The sequence below is a fragment of the Rhinoraja longicauda genome, chromosome 36 (assembly GCF_053455715.1).
Source record: "Rhinoraja longicauda isolate Sanriku21f chromosome 36, sRhiLon1.1, whole genome shotgun sequence".
Lineage (NCBI taxonomy): Eukaryota > Metazoa > Chordata > Chondrichthyes > Rajiformes > Arhynchobatidae > Rhinoraja > Rhinoraja longicauda.
This window is the reverse complement of record NC_135988.1, coordinates 17,665,951-17,685,587: the sequence shown is the minus strand read 5'-3', so window position 1 is coordinate 17,685,587 and position 19,637 is coordinate 17,665,951. Positions and strand designations below refer to the sequence as shown.

Below are 19,637 nucleotides of genomic sequence, written 5' to 3'. Positions count from 1 at the left end.
GTCAAAATTAATAAAAGTGAGGTCAATGGAAATAAAGGCCGAAGCCAGCCATTGGTGACAGTAAAACCGTGATAATGCTTGCAGACGTGCACACATTTGGATGCAGAGTTCTAACTCATCATTGATTTGCTCACTGAAGCACAAGACAACTGGCCTTGCATTTACCGTATACAAGAGTCCTTTGTTAAAGTGCCCCACTGCTCAATACTGCCCTCTGACAACAAAGATTCATGGCGCCAACCTTGGCTGTTTGATTTGCAAATATTTTTGTTTACCCAGGGTTCTGGAAAAGTAACAGCTCTGCTCTTGCCAGTTTTGTGGCCAGAGGTTTGGGATAAATGGGTCAGACACAAGGCAGAAGGATGTGATGCTGTGGATGATTGAATTGGAATCGATTTTAGTTTAGTTTAGTGATACAGCATGGAAACAAGGCCTTCAGCCTGCCAAGTCCATGCTGACCCTTGATCACCTGTTCACACTAGTTCTATGTTATCTCACTTTGATCTCTGCTTTACTATATTTCTTTGCAATGTTGATTCTGATTTTAGTTTAGTTTAGTTTAGAGACACAGCCCTTTGGCCCACAGAGTCCATGCTGACCGTAAGCCCACAAGTCAAAGGAGCACAATTAGGTCATTTGAACCAACTCCGCCATTCTATCACGGCAGATCTTTCTCTCTCAACCCCATTCTCCTGCCTTCACCCCGTAAGCCTCACTAATCAACAATCTGTCAATCTATGCCTTAGAAATCCCCAGTGACTTGTTCATCAATCATACATCCACATTGGTCACATGTTACCCCATTCTCCCATCCACTCCCTACACACAAAGGCCGATTATTACAGATTGCCAATTAACCTACGAACATGCACGTCTTTCAGATGTGGGAGGAAACTAGAGCACCGAGGGAAACCCATGCAGCCATGCAAACTCCACATAGACAGCACCCGAGGTCAGGATCGAACCCAGGTCTCTACCAGCTGTGCCACCCCTAGGATTGTGATGTGCCTCCTACACACAGATCAGCCAAAACATTATGACCACTGACAGGCGAAGTGAATTACATTGATTATCTTGTTACAATGGCACCTGTCAAGGGGTGGGATATATTAGGCAGCAAGTGAACAGTCAGTTCTTGAAGTTGATGTGTTGGATGCAGGAGAAATGGACAGGAGTAAAGAGCTGAGCGACTTTGACAAGGGCCAAATTGTTATGGCCAGACGACTGGGTCAGAGCATCTTTGAAACGGCAAGGCTTGGGGGTGCTCCCGGTCAGCAGTGGCGAGTACCTACCAACAGTGGTCCGAGGATGGACAGAAGGTCGACTGTGGCACAAGTCACAGAAAATGTTAATGGTGGTCACGAGAGGAATGTGTCACAATACACAGTGCATCGCACCCTGCTGCGTATGGGGCTGCACACGGAGGACCAACAGCATATTAGGCAGGTGGTTATAATGTTTTAGCTGATCGGTGTCCATCCCAACATATTTTTCATTGGTTTCATAACTACACCCAGAATCAGATAGGACCGCTTGTCATCAAATCCTAATGTGATAAAAATAACTCAATTCATAATTGCAAGTAGCAGCAAAGAAAGTTTTCATTTATTTAATATATAAAAGACTTCAGCACTATAATTCAGAGTACAATGAAATCACACCATAGAACATGCATTTCTATCAGTGTCCCTATCAAATTACAAAATTAAAATGTTTCATATTAAAAAGGCATCAAAATATAACAGTACTCCGTGACTGCAAAAGTGACCTCCCTTTAAAATAATATTTTAAAGGACAACCAATTCTTTACATAAAAAGTCATTGAAAGAATTGTTCAATTGCCTGTATCATCTGCTCTCCCAAGTTCAGGCTAATTATTTCTATTTTCTATTTTGCTCAGGTGTGAATGTTCAAAACCTTGAAATTACAACCGTCCCTTTCAATCCTTCATTGTATTATGTAATTCTTTACCCAAAAGAAATGTTTACAATCATCTTTTTTTTCCTCCTTAATAACAGTATGGCCACAATGTGCTATTTCTCCCATCTAACCAGCCTTTGAAGTTCTCCTGAGCCAATTTAGGGGGAGTCCTTTAGTTTTGTTAACTTATTTCCCAATAATTTATAAATATCAACATGTAACAGCCTCAAGACGTCACTGTCTTTGTTCAAAAGAGATTTTTTGTTAAATTGCTGTTCATATCCACAGGTCACAAAACTGGCAACCAGGTTGGATTGCTTAAACTCTCAAGTTCCGTTTCATGTAATAGCTACATTTTGTTTCACTTCATCTTTCATCAAACATTGTCAGCACAGATCAGGTGGGCTGAAGGGCCTGTTGTACAATTTAAATAGTCTCTAACTGCTTTCAATGTCATTCATTGGCAGGCCAGTTCACAGAAGCTGCTTTCTCTTCTCCCCCAGAATTAGAGTCTATACTGAGGAGTTACACTCGAGCTGCAAGTGCAAATTTTACCCACTTTACTATAGCACTGAACAAAAACGTTTCCAGGGGGACTGTATTTCATTATTAAATACCTGTTGCAGATGCGGCTTTTCAATTTTGACAGACTGTAACTTATCAACCAATAACTTATTGCGTTTAGAGTGCACACTGAAACAATGTGGTCCACTTCTTGCTCATTTTATTGCGCTATAATCAACATCTAACTTGATGATTTATTTTAAACTCACCACTTGTACCTCCCAGGATCCTCTTGCCTTTTTAGAACATTTCAATTCCTTGCAAGGCATCAATTATTCTTCTGCCCTTCCTTCTATTAAATATTTTATAAACAAAAGACCAAGTCATCAGTAATAAAGCTATAGACAGATTTATTCTTGTGCATTTACGATTGCTTTATCTTTTTTTTTAAAACATGATGTTTTATTCAACTTCTTTTACTTTTCCATTATATATGTTTAGCACCATTTTAGTTACAAGACTGGCTTTTCGTTATTTTTTTTAATGGAAGGAGGAACAGAAAATACAGGTCTGGCAGAATCCACAGAGAATATTCCCAAACTGCAGTATCACATAATTGAAAGTTTAGAGTCTAATTTTTAGGAAAATTCTATTTTTGCTTATAGGTCTTGCAATGCTTTTTTATTTTATTTCAATGCAATCAAGTCGTAACTAGATATACTGAATGCCTTCCACCTTCCAAACTGGAATAAGTAAATTGAAGTACTTAAGGTTGTACATTCCTACTCAACGTTGACTTAAAATTGTTATAACTATCCAAAGGCTGAAATAAAGTTTCACAGGGTTATTGCCTACATTTTCAATGGGAGAAACAACACTCGAGCCAATGTATTAACATTGTCAATTATTAACGTCTTCAGTTGCTGCCCCATAGAAACATTTCTGTACCTGGCAGTATTTCAATGTCTATATAGTCCAAACTGTTCTTAGCCCAAAGAGAAGCATGGGGAGCATAACTACTGCATACTTTTCATGATTTAGATGAAAATATTAAACACCCTGCGTCGCTGGAATCCCAGTATCAACACAGGTTATGCATCAATTGGCAGGATACCTGCAAAACACAGTGGACATCTAATACTTCCTTGCTTCTGATATAAACTGTACAACTACCCTACAACTGATTGCCTCAAGTTTGGCTTTTTTTTAAAAAATGGAGATGCTATACCTAGTGTGAAAACAAAAGGATTGGTATATCTTTTAGCACATCATCATTCAAATGGTAAAAAGTTTTTGTTTAGTTAACCTTGTACCAAAGTACCACAGAAATATACTTAATGCCAAATCTAAAATTAAACTCAAAAGTAAACGTACTTAAATGTGCAATGCATTAGTGCAGTCTAAACACCTTTTTATTAAAACTAAGCCTCCTGTTTAAAGAAATAACCAGGAGCAGGGGAGTTTCAGATGGGCAACATGTGGCAATCCAACATATTCATCTTTTAATAAATTACTCGAGCAATGAAAAACTGCTGGGTTATGGCAGTTAACATGCTGCACCACAGGGCACAGACTCACCACATACTGCACTGACCAGCCAATTCGAGGCAGGCCTTTAGCCCAGAACTCTATAGGAAGCAACATTCACACTGCAAGGAGGATGATCAATGATATCTTTAGTTAAAGTAGCCTGAGAAACTCTTGCACATCCCAAAAAATACACAACAGCAATGGAAGAGGTCTGGCCAAAAGATTCAATTTCCACTCTAAATGAACTTGGAGGTTAGAGAAAGGCTCCCACCATTACAAAGTTTAAAACAAAAACGGAGTGAGTTTGCTTCAAATGGCAAAACAAACCTCAAATTTTTCCAATAAGAGGCTCCAATGACAAAGGTTTGAAAATTATCAACGCATTATATTGCTACCACATTTTTTAAAAATGCCAACATGAAATCTGGACTATTTGCAGGCCATCCAATTGTGAAATCCTACACAGATCACACAACTGTGTCTATAGACTGCATCTTTCACCTGATTTACTTGGGGCACCTTATGGAAAACATTTTGCAATTTTGCAAGCCCAGAATTAATGCTTAACAGTCAGCAGTCATAGATTGCACCATCTGTTCAACTAGAGTACCAGTAACATTGGCACATTTACGCTGTGTCACTGTTCTTTTCCTCAGGTTCCTTTGTAGAACATTGTTTCGGCTGCATGTTTTGAGCGTGTTTGAAGACTTGCGAGTTGCAGGATGACTGGGGTTCACAACACCCTTGGGCACCACCATCCATCAGCCCCACCTCCTCATGGTAAGGGTCCTCGTCCATTTGGCAGACACACACCTCTATGCCAGAGTCTCCAGTGATCCGTCTCTGCCGCGAGGAGTTATCTTCCTTCGTTTCCCCTTGATCACACAAATGGGAATCCATCTCCAAGGTCTTAAAATCAGCAGATTCCTCATTTTGAATGATATCACCGTTTACTTGCTCACTGGAAGAGCTGTCGACGGAGGCATCAGGCACCCCATGCTCCTCTTCCTGTTGACAAGGAGATGAGCTGGACTCCACTTCTTGCATTGTTGGCTCTTCCTCTTGCACCGGGTCTGCGGACTCTGGCAGCGCAGGCTGGCTCTCCACAACTGCATTTTCTTGGCTCGAGGTTTGTGCGTTTTGCTGTTGTAATTCAGTGTAGGGGGGAGGGGGTGTGGGTGGGTGGCCGGCCACCTCTTCGTAGTCTGGAAGCTTACAGTTTGCCCAGAACCCTAAATGGGGGAAAACAAAGAATTAACTGGTGAAATGCAACTGTTGCCCCATGACTTGTCATTTTAGTTAAGTATGGGACGTGTTAAATATATATGTGGGGCGACCCAGTGGAGGCAGCAGAGTGGCGCAGCAGTAGAGCTGCTGCCTTACTGCGCCAGAGATCCGGGTTCGATGCCCGACTATGGGTGCTGTCTGTACGTAGTTTGTGCGTTCTCCCCGTGACCATGCGAGTTTTCTCCGTGTACTCTGGTTTCCTCCCACATTACAAAGACGTGCAGGTTTGTAGGTAAATTGGCTCCTGTAAATTGTTCCTAGTGTGTGGGACTAGACACTGGTGTGTGGGTGACCACTGGTCGGCACAGACTCGGTGGGCCGTAGGGCGTGTTTCCATGCTGTGTGTCTAAATTAAACTATTGCTGCACTGACCATAATTGTACTCGAAGTTAAGTATTGGAGAACAAAGGATCATTTCAGTACCTACCATAGCAGGTGTAGCACAATAGCAGCAAGAAAAAAAGCAACCAATTCTTTCAGCTCTCCATTCAGAAACAAACAGCACAAGTCCACAAGTCCGCACCTTTTGAACACCTTTTTCTTTAGTCTTAAAAGTGACACCAAAAACATGAATATACTTTTTGTTACAGACCTGCTGTTTTGGACACTGCCTGCAGATCCCACTCTGCTATTTAATAAGGAAAATAACTGCAGATGCTGGAACAAATTGAAGGTACCACAAAGAGCTGGAGTAACTCAGCGGGTCAGGCAGCGTCTCAGGAGAGAAGGAATGGGTGACGTTTCGGGTCAAGACCCTTCTTCAGACTGATCAGTCTGAAGAAGGGTCTTGACCCGAAACGTCACCCATTCCTTCTCTCCCGAGATGCTGCTTGACCCGCTGAGTTACTCCAGCTTTCTGTGATACCTGCTATTTAATAGGATAATTAACTAGTCAGTGTCGCTCAGCTCCTACTGAGGTAGAGAATTCACAAGCCGCTGAAGAAATTCTCCTCGCCACTAATGTTAAGGGATGACCCATTATTTTGAGCTAATTTCCCCCAGTTGTAAATTTTCCCACGAGGTGATACAACCACTCAGATATTTTATCAAACCCACTCAACCTTTGTTTCAGATTGCCAGCATCAGTGATTGTTTGCTTTGATTCCTTCCTTTCAGTTATATCACCTCATTCTTACAAACACCAATCATTCCTCATAAGGCTACTCCTTTACCCGAGGAATCTACCCACTGATCTTTCTAACAATTACCTCCAAAGTAAATCTATTGCTCCTTCACAAAAGAATTTAAAGGAATATAAAAGTACTCTTACTGCAGGTGCGATCTGACCAATGCCCTTTGTAATTAGAGCAGGTCATTTTTACATTGATACCTATACACTCCAGCATATTCTAATTTATCAATATAATTTTAAAATTTGATTTAGCACTTACATTGTTGCACAATGATGTATCTCTGCAATGATTGAATAAAAGTAGCATGCTCACTTAAATCCAGTGGTTGTGTTGAGTAGGTGCTGGCACCCTGGTAGGCCATCAAACTGATCTCCCTCTGTCGTTGCTCCTGCTGTAGTCGGAGTTTCACCCGCCGATGGCGATAAGCACAGCAACAGCTAAGCATGATGATTATAGTCCAGACCAACCAGAACCCTGCGATAAATTAAATAAAAGGTGGCAGCATTCAGAGTTGCATTTTATTTGCACAAGATAATGTGTGTGAATCATTACGGTTTAAGTCAGTTCTGCAACGACCAAGTTCTTTGACTTGTACAGCTGGAATCATCAACTTTGTGGGGTGGCACGGTGGCGCAGCGGTAGAGCTGCTGCCTTACAGCGAATGCAGCGCCGAAGACTCAGGTTCGATCCTGACTACGGGTGCTGTACTGTACGGAGTTTGTACGTTCTCCCCGTGACCTGCGTGGGTTTTCTCCGAGATCTTCGGTTTTCTCCCACACTCCAAAGACGTACAGGTTTGTAGGTTAATTGGCTGGGCAAATGTAAAAATTGTCCCTAGTGGGTGTAGGATAGTGTTAATGTGCGGCGATCGCTGGGCGGCGCGGACCCGGTGGGCTGAAGGGCCTGTTTCTGCGCTGTATCTCTAAATCTAACTCCAATGGTGTAACACATACCATTATATACCAATACAGCATATTCACAGGGCAAATCATCATTTGTCTTCAATATTGTTTTGGCAACCCACAAGAGACTGGAGGATGCAGGTGTTCAAATATAGTATTTTTGACCAGTTTACCAAAGAGGCCAAATTAAAAGGCAAAATGGTGGAAAGTGGGCCTTGCCCAAGGGAGGTTGAAGATATCAGCTTCTCTCCATGGCTTTAGTGCAAATTCTGGGTTAATGTTCAATTGCAGCACTGTTAATTAGAGATGTCACCTCTCCATGGGGAAGTGGAGGAGGCAGTAAAAGTGTACGCGTCCTCGTACAGACAAATGTAATAGATTCTGTAACAGTGTCTTGGCCGAGGGTTTTGATAAATTAAAATCACCAAAATTTATAAAAACTAAAAATATGACTTTTTTTACATTATGCCATGGGTTATGAAAGATCTGTCTAAAAAGTGGAATAAATAAGTCTAGATTTAGTACATCATCGCGAAGATGGCACCTCTAACAATGCAGGGGTCCCTCAGCATTACTTAAAGTCAGTCCAGATAAAAAATAAAGTGCTCCAATATAGACCTGCCTAGCTTCTCCATTTTATCCAGGACATGGCACTCACTGCCTGTCGTTATAAAGGTTGTCTCAGAGGCATAGGGCAGGGATATAACATGTAGAAAACATTCCATTGGATGCACGGCGTGAAGGAACTGAAACACTGTGCAGGGGTAGCAATAACACACTTAAGTGCCCTTAAGTGCAACAACTACTGACTGAAGTATTGTAAGTCTTGTCCTGGAATGGGGCTAACTATCTGCGATCTTCATTAACTTTGCTCATCCAAAAAATATTAAGCAGGCAATGCTATAACAGGATGCTGTTGCTCGTCTAGAAACTTACACCACAGTTCGTAGTAGTAGGTGCAACATTCCGTCTCGCCACAGCAGTACCCCGTTTCACACCAGTAAGGCTCGTTGTTCACTGCAAAGCAGAGCTCTTTGGCCTAAAGAATAAAAACAGTTCACAATACACGTCAACTCAGTCAAAAGGAAGAAATGAAATGTGAAGATAGTGAAAACTTGTTTCAAAAGATTATATCAAGAGAAATGATCTTTTAAATATATCCAACACACAAAACCTGGAAAAAACTCAAATAATTAAAAGAATTGACCAACACAAAATGAATATTTTATAAAGCAACAAGGAAGATGCAAATGTCACTGCAAGTTCTTGGATGGAATGCTGGGAATTGTAGGCTGGAAAGAAGGGTCTCGACCCAAAACGTCGCCCATTCCTTCTCTCCTGAGATGCTGCCTGACCTGCTGAGTTACTCCAGCATTTTGTGAATAAATACCTTTGATTTGTACCAGCATCTGCAGTTATTTTCTTATTCAACTTTATACATCATTTTATTGACCAAAGTCACAATGTATTTGATCCTTTTGAAGAACCGTTTCAACACATTCCAAATCTGGATGTTCTTGTATGCTTAAGTGAGAAGAATACATTTATTTCTCTCAGCATTCAGAACCACTCAGTTGTCCTTTCTACCAGCAATGTGACACTTCCATTCTCTTGCTCAATGACATTCTCACCAAGCATACCCATTGCACGCTGATCGTCATTGTTTTTCAGGAACTCCTTTGACCCGGGTGCTTCTGTATTCTCATTCTTCCACATCAGACAGCCATCTCTGATCACTCAGACATAGTCATAAGACTCGAGAACACTCAGTCATAAAATCAAGTAACAGGTAACAAAGAGTACGGGAGAGATTGATAATCTGAATGGTAAGAAAACAATCATCTTCCTCTAAACACCAGCAAGTCTAAGGAACCAACTGTTGACTTCAGGAAGGGAAAGACAAGAATCCATTAACCTCTCTTCATTGACAAGATGGCAGTGGAGAGATTCAACAGCTAAAACTTCCTGGCATGCACATCTCTAATGATCTGCTCTGGGCCCAGCACATCGATGCAATCATAAAGAAATCCCATCAACGCCTCGACTTCTTCAGACTGGGGAGATTGAGCATGTTGTCAAACACTACCGAACATCTACAAGTGCATGGCAGCGAGCAGACTGACCGGATGCGGCACAGCCTGCTTTGCCAACTGAAATGCCCAGGAACAAAGAATGCTGCAGAAAGAGGACATTGCTCGCTCCATCCCACCGGTACTGACCTTCCCACCACTGAAGGGACCTGAAGGAAGTGCTACCATAGATCCACACCAACCTGGCCACGCTCATCTTGTTGCTAACATCAGGAAGGTGGTACAGCAGCCTGAGAACTGTGACCTCTAAGTTCAAAGACAGCTTCTTCCCATCAAACATCAGACTCTTGAGCCACAATGGGCAACCCCAAGAATCACCCTACCTCAGCAATAAGGCACTACTTGCTTTGGCTCCATTACATTACACTCTTTGGTTTGCACTAATATGGTCTGGTCACTTAAAATTCTAGTTATCAGTAATACAATAAATTATTTATTATGTTATTGCATTAATGGGCCTGTAAATCTGTAGCAAGTAAGAATTTCATGGTTCTGTTCCAGATGACTGTGACACATTCTTGTGGGTCCTTCATTTGAGCTTTTTTGTTAAACCTAGAATAGCCACCTTTTACACTCAACACATTGAATTAAACCGATGCCCTACCCTGGTTACCAAATTAGTTAATTTTGTGAACAACACCCTGTGCTTTTGCACCTGTCTTTCAATACGATAGAACTTTATTTATTCCAGGAGGGAAATTGATCTGCGAAGTCATAAAACACAAGATGCATGAAACATTAAATTAAAGTGACGAGTGGAAAGGATTTGGGATGTGCAAAGATTTGGGTGGGGGGGGGAGGGGGGGGGAAGTCAGTCTATGCTGCCACAGAAGGGGGAGGAATTATACAGTTTGATAGCCACATGGAAGAAGGATCTCCTGTGGCGTTCTGTACTGCATCTTGGTGGAACCAGTCTGTTACTGAAGGTACACCTCAGGCTGTCCCAGTGTGTCATGGAGGGGGTGAGCTGTATTGTCCAGGATGCTCTGCAGTTTGAGGAGCATCCTCCCCTCCAAGACCACCTCCCATAAATTCAACTCCGCCCCCAGGACAGAGCCAGCCTTCCTGATAAGTTTGTTCATTCTGTTGGTGTCTGCGGCCTTTGCCCTGCTGCCCCGGCACACGAGTCTCAAAAGCAGCCACCATTCCCCACCCTCAAATAAACTGACACTCATTTTGGCCAAGTTCACTCAGAATTGGAATCTGATTGCATAGCAACTTTAAAATGCAAGACTAAAAATATTTAACTCTTTTACAACCACGGACTAGATTAGGATAAACTCAACATTTATCAAATTATTTCAATTGTATACAAAAGTTACCACTACATTCAGTAACTGGTCTCAAGGTTACTAGCAAATTAGTTGCAGATTAAGAGTTGTGCAATAACAGTGGAATGCAAAAGTGAATCTAGGACACAAAACCAAGTCCATAAATTATGAAATGATTGTTTAGCAACAAGTAGCCAATTAAACAAAACCCCCAAAGGAAATGCAATCCCACCCAAGTAGTTTCCACTTTAATATATTCAGAAAAGAGCCTAAAGATGGGTCTTCAAAGAAGCCTGAAATGATGGCAGACTTGAAAGAGAAGGTAGACACAAAATGCTGGAGTAACTCAGACAGCCATCTCTGATCACTCAGTCTGGTCGAGCCCATTCTTTAGATTAATGTCAGGGGAGTGGACGGTACAGAGATAAAGAGGAGAATAGTGCTTGTGAGAATCTATGCTATTAACTGATATAGTTAATTAGAGATATTGATATTTTGTTCTTGTGCAGAGGGAACAGTTTATCACATTAACTTTTATGATTAACTGTTTAATATAGTTGGGAGATGTCAATTTGCCAGATAAGATGAACTCATAAGACAAGAAAGATGACGCTAGAAAGGAGAAGGCAAGAGGTGAGGAATACAAATGTGATCAGAGATGGTGGTGTGTGATAAAACGCGAATGGCAAGGTGCCACAGTAAAGGGAGTAACCGTAAACAAGAAGGGATAAAGGAGGATTAACTTTCATTTTCTAGACCATTGAATTCCAGAACCAGGGCCCACAGTTTAAGAATAAGGGGTAGACCATTTAGAACAGAGATGAGGAAAAACTTTTTCACCCAGAGAGTTGTGAATCTGGGGAATTCTCTGCCACAGAAGGCAGTGGAGACCGATTCTCTGCATGCTTTCAAGAGTTAGATAGAGCTCTTAAAGATAGCGGAGTCAAGGGATATGGGGAGAAGGCAGGAACGGGGTACTGATTGTGGATGATCAGCCATGATCACAGTGAATGGCGGTGCTGGTTCGAAGGGCCGAATGGCCTCCTCCTGCACCTATTGTCTATTCAGGAGTCAGAAGGAAAAGGGAGATTTGTCTCTTCCCTAACTATCTTCCTACCTAAATGAAGCACCTTTGTGCAGATGATCGTTTTCACCAAACCAAACAAAAACTGCTCTACTCACCTCCTTTAAAAAACATTTTGGCAGCTTAGAGATCAAAATGCCCGGTTACAATAATGAAGCATCTAAGAGTTAGATTTAGCTCTTAGGGCTAAAGGAATCAAGGGATTATGGAGAAAAAGCAGGAACGGGGTACTGGTTTTAGAGGATCAGATTGATCATATTGAATGGCGGTGCCGGCTCAAAGGGCCAAATGGCCAACTCCTGCACTTATTTTTCTATGTTTCTACGAGAACTTTAGCCTCATGTTCCCTGCACAGAATTTAGCGAGGCACACTCAGTCAGAATATAAACTAAAATTAAATAAACATCCGTAAGATCAGAGCAGTAATTTTATCCCTGGTCTCTGCTGATATTCACTCAGCATCACAACCATGATTAAATTACTTCAACAAGTTCATCAAACACTGCTCACTGTGCTATATATAACTTAAATGATCCTGTACAAGATGGCTGCCCAGTGGCACACCACACCACTGCTCAGATTGAAAATAAATTTTAATCTCAAGTACTCTCCATCGTATGCTACGTCCTCCTAGTCTATAGGTAACAATAACCATCACAAGACAAGCATTTATAGGTCCTTTAATGAAGAAACAGCCAAGCAGTCCCTTGGTTCCAAGGGTTGAACTGTCACAGGTGGGGCAAGAGGTGGTTGTAAGATTCGTTCCACCATTTATGTTGGGCTTCTGTGCACTCAGAGCAAATGATTTTGAGGCTCTCAACACCTTCCTGAATGCTCTTCTATTTAAAGCAGTATTGGGATGGGTATACCCACTGGTCAGTAGGAATGAGACTATCGGCACGGTGACGGAAAATATTTTCACATCATTTACTGCATCCCCCTAGTCATTTCTTCCTGTGTCATAGCTCAGAATAAAATGTCTATTTCAGGAGTCTGGTATCAGGCATGCAAATAGTTGGCCTGCCCATTAGAGATAATCAAGTATAATTAAGGAGGCAAGACACTGACAGCATTAAAAGAAAACACACACTTCAAGTTGAGTAGCTTGAAAACAATTCAGAATAGGAATTCTAGATTGGTCCCCAAGTTGAAACCGAGATCCAATGTAATGTTTTCACTTTTCCTGTCTTAGATCAGAGATGACAATGGCAGGAGCAAACTATTTGTCCATCAAGATTGCTCCACTAGTCAACAGGACAACAGTTCAACAACAGAGCTTTATTTGTCATTCGGTACCGAGGTACCGAACGAAACTACATAGCAGTCATACACAAAAAAGAACACAAGACACATAACCCCAACACAAACGTCCATCACAGTGACTCCAAACATCCCCTCACTGTGATGGAGGCAACAAAACTTCCACTCTCTTCCCCACGCCCATGGACAGACAGCTCGTCCCCGACCGACCCGCACAGTCCCCACAAGGGGATGGAAGTCCCCGCGGCCGAGCCGCACCGGGCGCTGAAACGTCTCGCGGCTGACCGGGCGATGGAAGGCCCCGCGACCGAGCCTTGCGCAGCTAAGTCCCGCGGCCGAGCCGCACCGGGCGATGGAAGGCCCCGCGGCCAAGCCGCACCGGGCGATGTTAAGTCCAGCGGCCAAGCCGCACCAGCGATGAAAAGCCCCGCGGCCGAGCCGCACCGGGCGATGTTAGGCCCCGCGGCCGAGCCGCACCCTGCGCCATGAGGAAGAGACCTAAAAGAGAAAGGTTTCCCCCACCCCCCCCCCCCACACCCACACCACCACCCCCCACACATACACAACCAAAAAAAAACCAAAAACCATCCCAACACCGACACACAAAAAAAAAAAAGGAAAAAAAGACGAACAGACTGCTAGCGAGCCGCAGCCGTTAGGCGCCGCCACTTGTCTATGTGTTACTTCACCAGTAACTCAACTTCCAGATCTGTCAATTTCCTTCAGGCCGCAACTCAGTTCCATTGTGGATCAGGTAAGAAATGAGAACCTACAAACCTTTGGTTTAAAAAGAAATTGGAAGACAAGAACATTCCCTTTATCATCACGTGTCTTTAATAATTGCCATCTTATCTTCTAATTATGACCTGTAATTCAAGAGCCTCCAGCTGAGAAAAAAAACAACTCTGCCCCATCATTTCAAACCCTGACATTAGCTCCTGCATCCTCCTCAAATGCCACTTGCCCCAAAATACACACCCCAAAAATTGAAGATATTCCAGCATGCAATACCAGAGCATGGGTCTTGACTGCATCTCTTTTCTCTTTTGAAACACACTGTAAAAAATAACCTTACTTGATGAGAAGACTACATGGGTTACAACCAAAAACAACTCATCCGTTGCTAGAATGAGGCCACATGCAAACAGGAGGAACAGCACCTCATATTTCGCTTGGGTAGTTTAACATTACAAACAATCTTCATTCCTCCTTTGTAATAGTTGATTTATATTGTGCCCAATAATGACAGTGATGGCCTTAGTGCAAAGGGATTAGATGGGATAGAATGTTAGGTGTCCAGGAAAGTTTTCTGTAGCCTTACTCGAGAAGGGATTACACCTGACCTCCATTTAGGAAATGAGGCTGGAAGTGGTTGTGTCAATGGGGGACCACCTTGACACCTGTGACAATAACTCTCATCGTTCCATGATCATTATTGAAGATAGGACTTCAATTACTATAATATATCACCTATGACTCTAATACACAATGGCAGAATAATAATAATAATAATAATGCATTTTATTTATATAGCGCTTTTCATATACTCAAAGACGCTTTACAGAGATTTTGAGAACATAGGGAAATTAATAAATAGATAAATAAGTAAATAAATAAATGAACAGAGAAAGGAGACAGAAGGTGAGGTGACCTTCAGTGGTTGAAGGCAGTACTGAACAGGTGAGACTTCAGTGATGTTTTGAATGTGGTGAGTGTGGAGGAGTCTCTAACGGTTTGGGGTAGTGAGTTCCATAGGGTGGGAGCAGCGATGGAGAAAGCCCTGTCCCCCCAGGATCTGAGTTTGGTCCAGATGTGGGGGGATAGGAGATTGGCAGCGGCAGAGCGGAGGGTGCAGGTGGGAGTGTGCCTGTGGAGGAGGTCGGTCAGGTAGGATGGGGCCAGGTTATGGAGGGCTTTGTATGTTATGAGGAGGATTTTGTACTGGATTCTCTGGGGGATGGGGAGCCAGTGGAGTTTATAAAGGACGGGGGTGATATGGTCACGGATCGAGGTGTGTGTGAGTAGACGGGCAGCGGAGTTTTGAATGTATTGAAGTTTATTGATGATTTTTGAGGGTGCGCCATAGAGGAGGCTGTTGCAGTAGTCCAGACGGGAGGTGATGAAGGCGTGGATGAGGGTTTCTGCAGCTGTGGAGGAGAGGGATGGACGGAGACGGGCAATGTTTTTGAGGTGGAAGAAGGCTGTCTTTGTGATGTGTTTGTCGAAGGAGAGGGTTTGATCAAGGATGATTCCAAGATTCCGGATGTGAGGTGAGGTGGATACTGGGAGACCATCAATGTTGAGGATGAAGTTTTGGGTGGATTTGGTGAGCGTTTTTGGACCAATGATGATGATTTCAGATTTGTTGCAATTGAGTTTGAGGAAGTTTGATTGAAGCCAAGATTTTATTTCAGTGATGCAGTTTGTCAGTGTAGAGTGTGGTGGGGGAGATTGACTTGGTGGAGATGAGGAGCTGGATATCATCGGCGAAGCAGTGGAAGTTGAGACCATGACGGCGGATTAATTGACCAAGGGGGAACAGGTAGAGGATGAATGTCTCAATAATCATACCAAGGCCACATCAGTAATTTACAACATTTTGGCATAACTACCTCCTGTCAGTGGTCTTGCATTTTTTATTTCAGGAAATAAAGATATTAAAGAAGATGATTCATTTTTTATCTCAGGAAATAAAAATAAATCATCTTCTTTAATATCTGACTACCACAAAAGATTTGCAGTTTTAAGGCTTCTTCTGTATTCCTAATTTCTATTGATCTACCATTCCTGTTCTTTTAAATGACAACACCCCAATTTTGCCAATTCCCTCCAAATTCCTTCTTCCCTCAAAAACACACCTTAAAAAATCTACTAATTTTCCGCACTGTTTATTACACGGTTCCAAATCTAATTTTGTTGGGTTATGCTCCTTCCAATTTGTTATGATGTTCTGCTGTATTTTAAAAAACAATTTGTATTCCAACAGTGTGTGGAAAAATTCTTAAGACCCATTAGCCTGCCATATACTTTTAAAGTGCATTTGTTCCATTGATTTTCGAAATCTAGGCACTGGTGACAAGGCCAGTATTTATTGTCCAACTCAACTTGCCCTTGAGTGCACTTGGCAGCTGCATTCTTGAACCACTGCCATCCCACAGTGAAGCCACTCCCACAGTGCCACTGGGCAGGTAGGTTCTGGGTTCAGACCCAGCAGTAATGGAAGTAGCTCCAAGCCAGAATAGCGTACAATTTGTGGGGGAAACCACAGGCAGTAACCATCCCTTCCACCCACTATCCCTCATCCTACTTGACGCTACAATAGCTTTCTTGGTACTAGTCACTATTAAACCTCTTCTCCTTTATGAATGTGCATTTCAAGTCACAATTTTGAAATAAACCATTAGGAAGTTGTGAAATGTCAAAGACCGGAGGGCATAGCTTTTAGGTAAAAGGGGGCAAGTTTAAACAGATGTGAGCAGAACAGGTTTTTTTTAAATCGAATGGTGTTCCTGAAATATGTTGCCAGGAGTAGTGATACAACCAGATACAATGGGGGCATTTAAGAGGTTTTTAGATATGGAACAGAGGGATATGGAGCTACAAGCAGGGGAGATTATGCACATCCTCCAAAAATGCTACCTGACCTACTGAGTTACCCAGCACTTTGTTTTTTAAAATATATAAACCAGCATCTGCAGCTCCTTGTGTCAACTGAGGAAATTTGTTTAACTTGGCAGCATGTAGAAACAAGGCAGGTTTACATAAGTCACCTTTCCATGTTCTCCAGAGATGCTGACTGACCCATTGAATTAATACAGCAGTTTGTGTCCTATTAACTTGCCATGGCAAAGGACCTGCTCCTGTGTTCCACTGAGGCATATGGACACAGAGTGCTGGTACAACACAGCAGATCAGGCAGGATCTCTGGAAAACACTATCCACGTGAAGGATATATCCATATCCATCCACTATCCACTGAGTTACTTCAGAACTTTGTGTCCTTTTGTGTATTAACTGGCATCTGCAATTCTTTGTTTCAACATCTGTACTAGGCCATAATTGTTTCTCATCTCTCTTAATTAATTTTGATGTTTTGCTTCATGTATTTACCAACTTTTGACATAAAGAACTTAGAAACAAGATAGACACAAAATGCTGGAGTAACTCAGCCAGACACACAACATCTCTGGATAGAAGGAATGAGTGACATTTTGGGTCAAGACCTTTCTTCAGATCACACCCATTCCTTATCTCCTGAGATGCTGCCTGTCCACTGAGTCTATCATCAGTGTAAACCAGCATCTGTAGATCCTGCTCATTGTAAAGAAACACCCCATTTGTATAACTTTAACACCCACTGGCTGCTGCCCCCACAGGGTCCGAACATCTCAAGAGTCATATCATATCATATATATACAGCCGGAAACAGGCCTTTTCGGCCCACCAAGTCCGTGCCGCCCAGCGATCCCCGTACATTAACACTATCCTACACACACTAGGGACAATTTTTACATTTACCCAGTCAATTAACCTACATACCTGTACGTCTTTGGAGTGTGGGAGGAAACCGAAGATCTCGGAGAAAACCCACGCAGGTCACGGGGAGAACGTACAAACTCCTTACAGTGCAGCACCCGTAGTCAGGATCGAACCTGAGCCTCCGGTGCTGCATTCGCTGTAAAGCAGCAACTCTACCGCTGCGCTACCGTGCCGCCCATAACTTGCAGCAGCACAACAGAATGTAAATGTAGTACAGTAAACAATATAACAAGTGTATACACACACACATACATATACAAACATACACATACATATATATTCACACATACATACACATACATAAACACACACACATATACATATGTACACACATACATACACACACATATGTACACACACATATACATACACGTATGCACACACATATATACATATATACATGCATATTATACACACACATATACATATACATACACACACATACACACATATATACACATATACATACATAAACACACACATATATATATATGTACACACACACATATACATACATACACATACATACATATTATACACACACATATGTACACACATATACATACATATTATACACACACATATGTACGCACACATACATACATACACATATACATACATATTATACACACACTTATTCAAACATCCCGCTTCCAGGCCTCGGGCCGAGCTTTGGGTGGGTCCTTTCCAAGCACACTGACTGTGCCTGCGGAGCCAGGTAGAGCTCCCTCCCCGCCTCCCCCATTCACTGCCGCCCCCCGCGGCCTAGCCCGCCTGCTGACGCCTCGCGTAGGCCCCGGCCCGCCGTACCTCAGCCTGCAGCTCCATCCGCGATGGGCCGACTGGAAATGCCGGGGAAATGAAGAGGAGGAACCCGACTATCATCTTCTCCATGCCTCCGGCGCACGGCCGCTCTCCACGCTCATCTATTGCCCGTTACCCGTCGCGCCTCTGCCACCCCAGCCGCCATCACCCCCAGCTCCCGCCCACCGCCCGCTTCCATTGGTCGGATGCTGCCAAATACCGTACAACCATTGGCTCAGATCTATGTCAATCACCCACAGGTCCCGCCCACCACCTCCCATTGGTCTAATACCACATCAATCATCCAGCACCCGCCCACCGCATGCTCCCATTGGGCGGATGCTGTCAAATACTGTACAACCATTGGCCCAGGCCTATGTCAATCACCCACAGATCCCGCCCATTGGTCCAATACCGCATCAATCACCCACCGCCCGCCCTCTGCCTGTTCCCATTGGCCGGCTGCTGCCTGGAACCGCGTTGCCATTGGTCAATATCCGTGTCAATCATATACCAGATCCTGCCCACCACCTCCAATTGGACGGATGCTGCCAATACTGCACCGCCATTGGTCCATGACCACATCAATCACCCTCAGGTCCCGCCCTCTGCGTTTACTCGTCGGCTATTGGTTAATCCGAAGACGTTCGCCCACCCCTCCTCATGTCTCTTGGACAGAGGGCCTGTCCAACATCCCGGGAAAACTTTCCAGAAGACTTTGATGAGTAAGTTTCAATAAACTTTTCCAGAAGACTTTGATGAGTAAGTTTCAATAAACTTTTCCAGAAGACTTTGATGAGAAAGTTTCAATAAACTTTTCCAGAAGACTTTGATGAGTAAGTTTCAATAAACTTTTCCAGAAGACTTCGATGAGAAAGTTTCAATAAACTTTTCCAGAAGACTTTGAGAAAGTTTCAATAAACTTTTCCAGAAGACTTTGAGAAAGTTTCAATAAACCTTTCCAGAAGACTTTGAGAAAGTTTCAATAAACTTTTCCAGAAGACTTTGAGAAAGTTTCAACAAACCTTTCCAGAAGACTTTGAGAAAGTTTCAATAAACTTTTCCAGAAGACTTTGAGAAAGTTTCAACAAACCTTTCCAGAAGACTTTGATGAGAAAGTTTCAACAACTTTATATTTATATTTGAACTTCTTTGTTCAATCCGTTCCTCTGTTCAGCTGAAACCGATCGTCACCATCGTTAACAGTCAATAGGACTTCACAAAAATTCTGCTCAAGTTAGAATCTGACTCAAACCTCTGAAAATGGTTAGTGTCACAGGTTTTAGGAATGTTATTCGCACTCTCGATAGATG

General features: G+C 42.8%; 1 protein-coding gene across 1 annotated transcript; it reads right to left on the bottom strand.

Annotated features, from left to right (window-relative positions):
• Positions 1 to 1,591: 1,591 nt before the first annotated feature.
• Positions 1,592 to 18,486, bottom strand: LOC144610268 (WW domain-binding protein 1-like). Its single transcript, XM_078428859.1, has 4 exons — positions 18,331 to 18,486; positions 8,213 to 8,315; positions 6,687 to 6,848; positions 1,592 to 5,186 (listed from the first exon to the last, which is right to left on the bottom strand). Exons 1-4 carry the CDS (start codon positions 18,412 to 18,414, stop codon positions 4,582 to 4,584), a joined length of 954 nt encoding a protein of 317 aa, XP_078284985.1. The 5' UTR covers positions 18,415 to 18,486; the 3' UTR covers positions 1,592 to 4,581.
• Between the last annotated feature and the right edge of the window lie 1,151 nt (positions 18,487 to 19,637).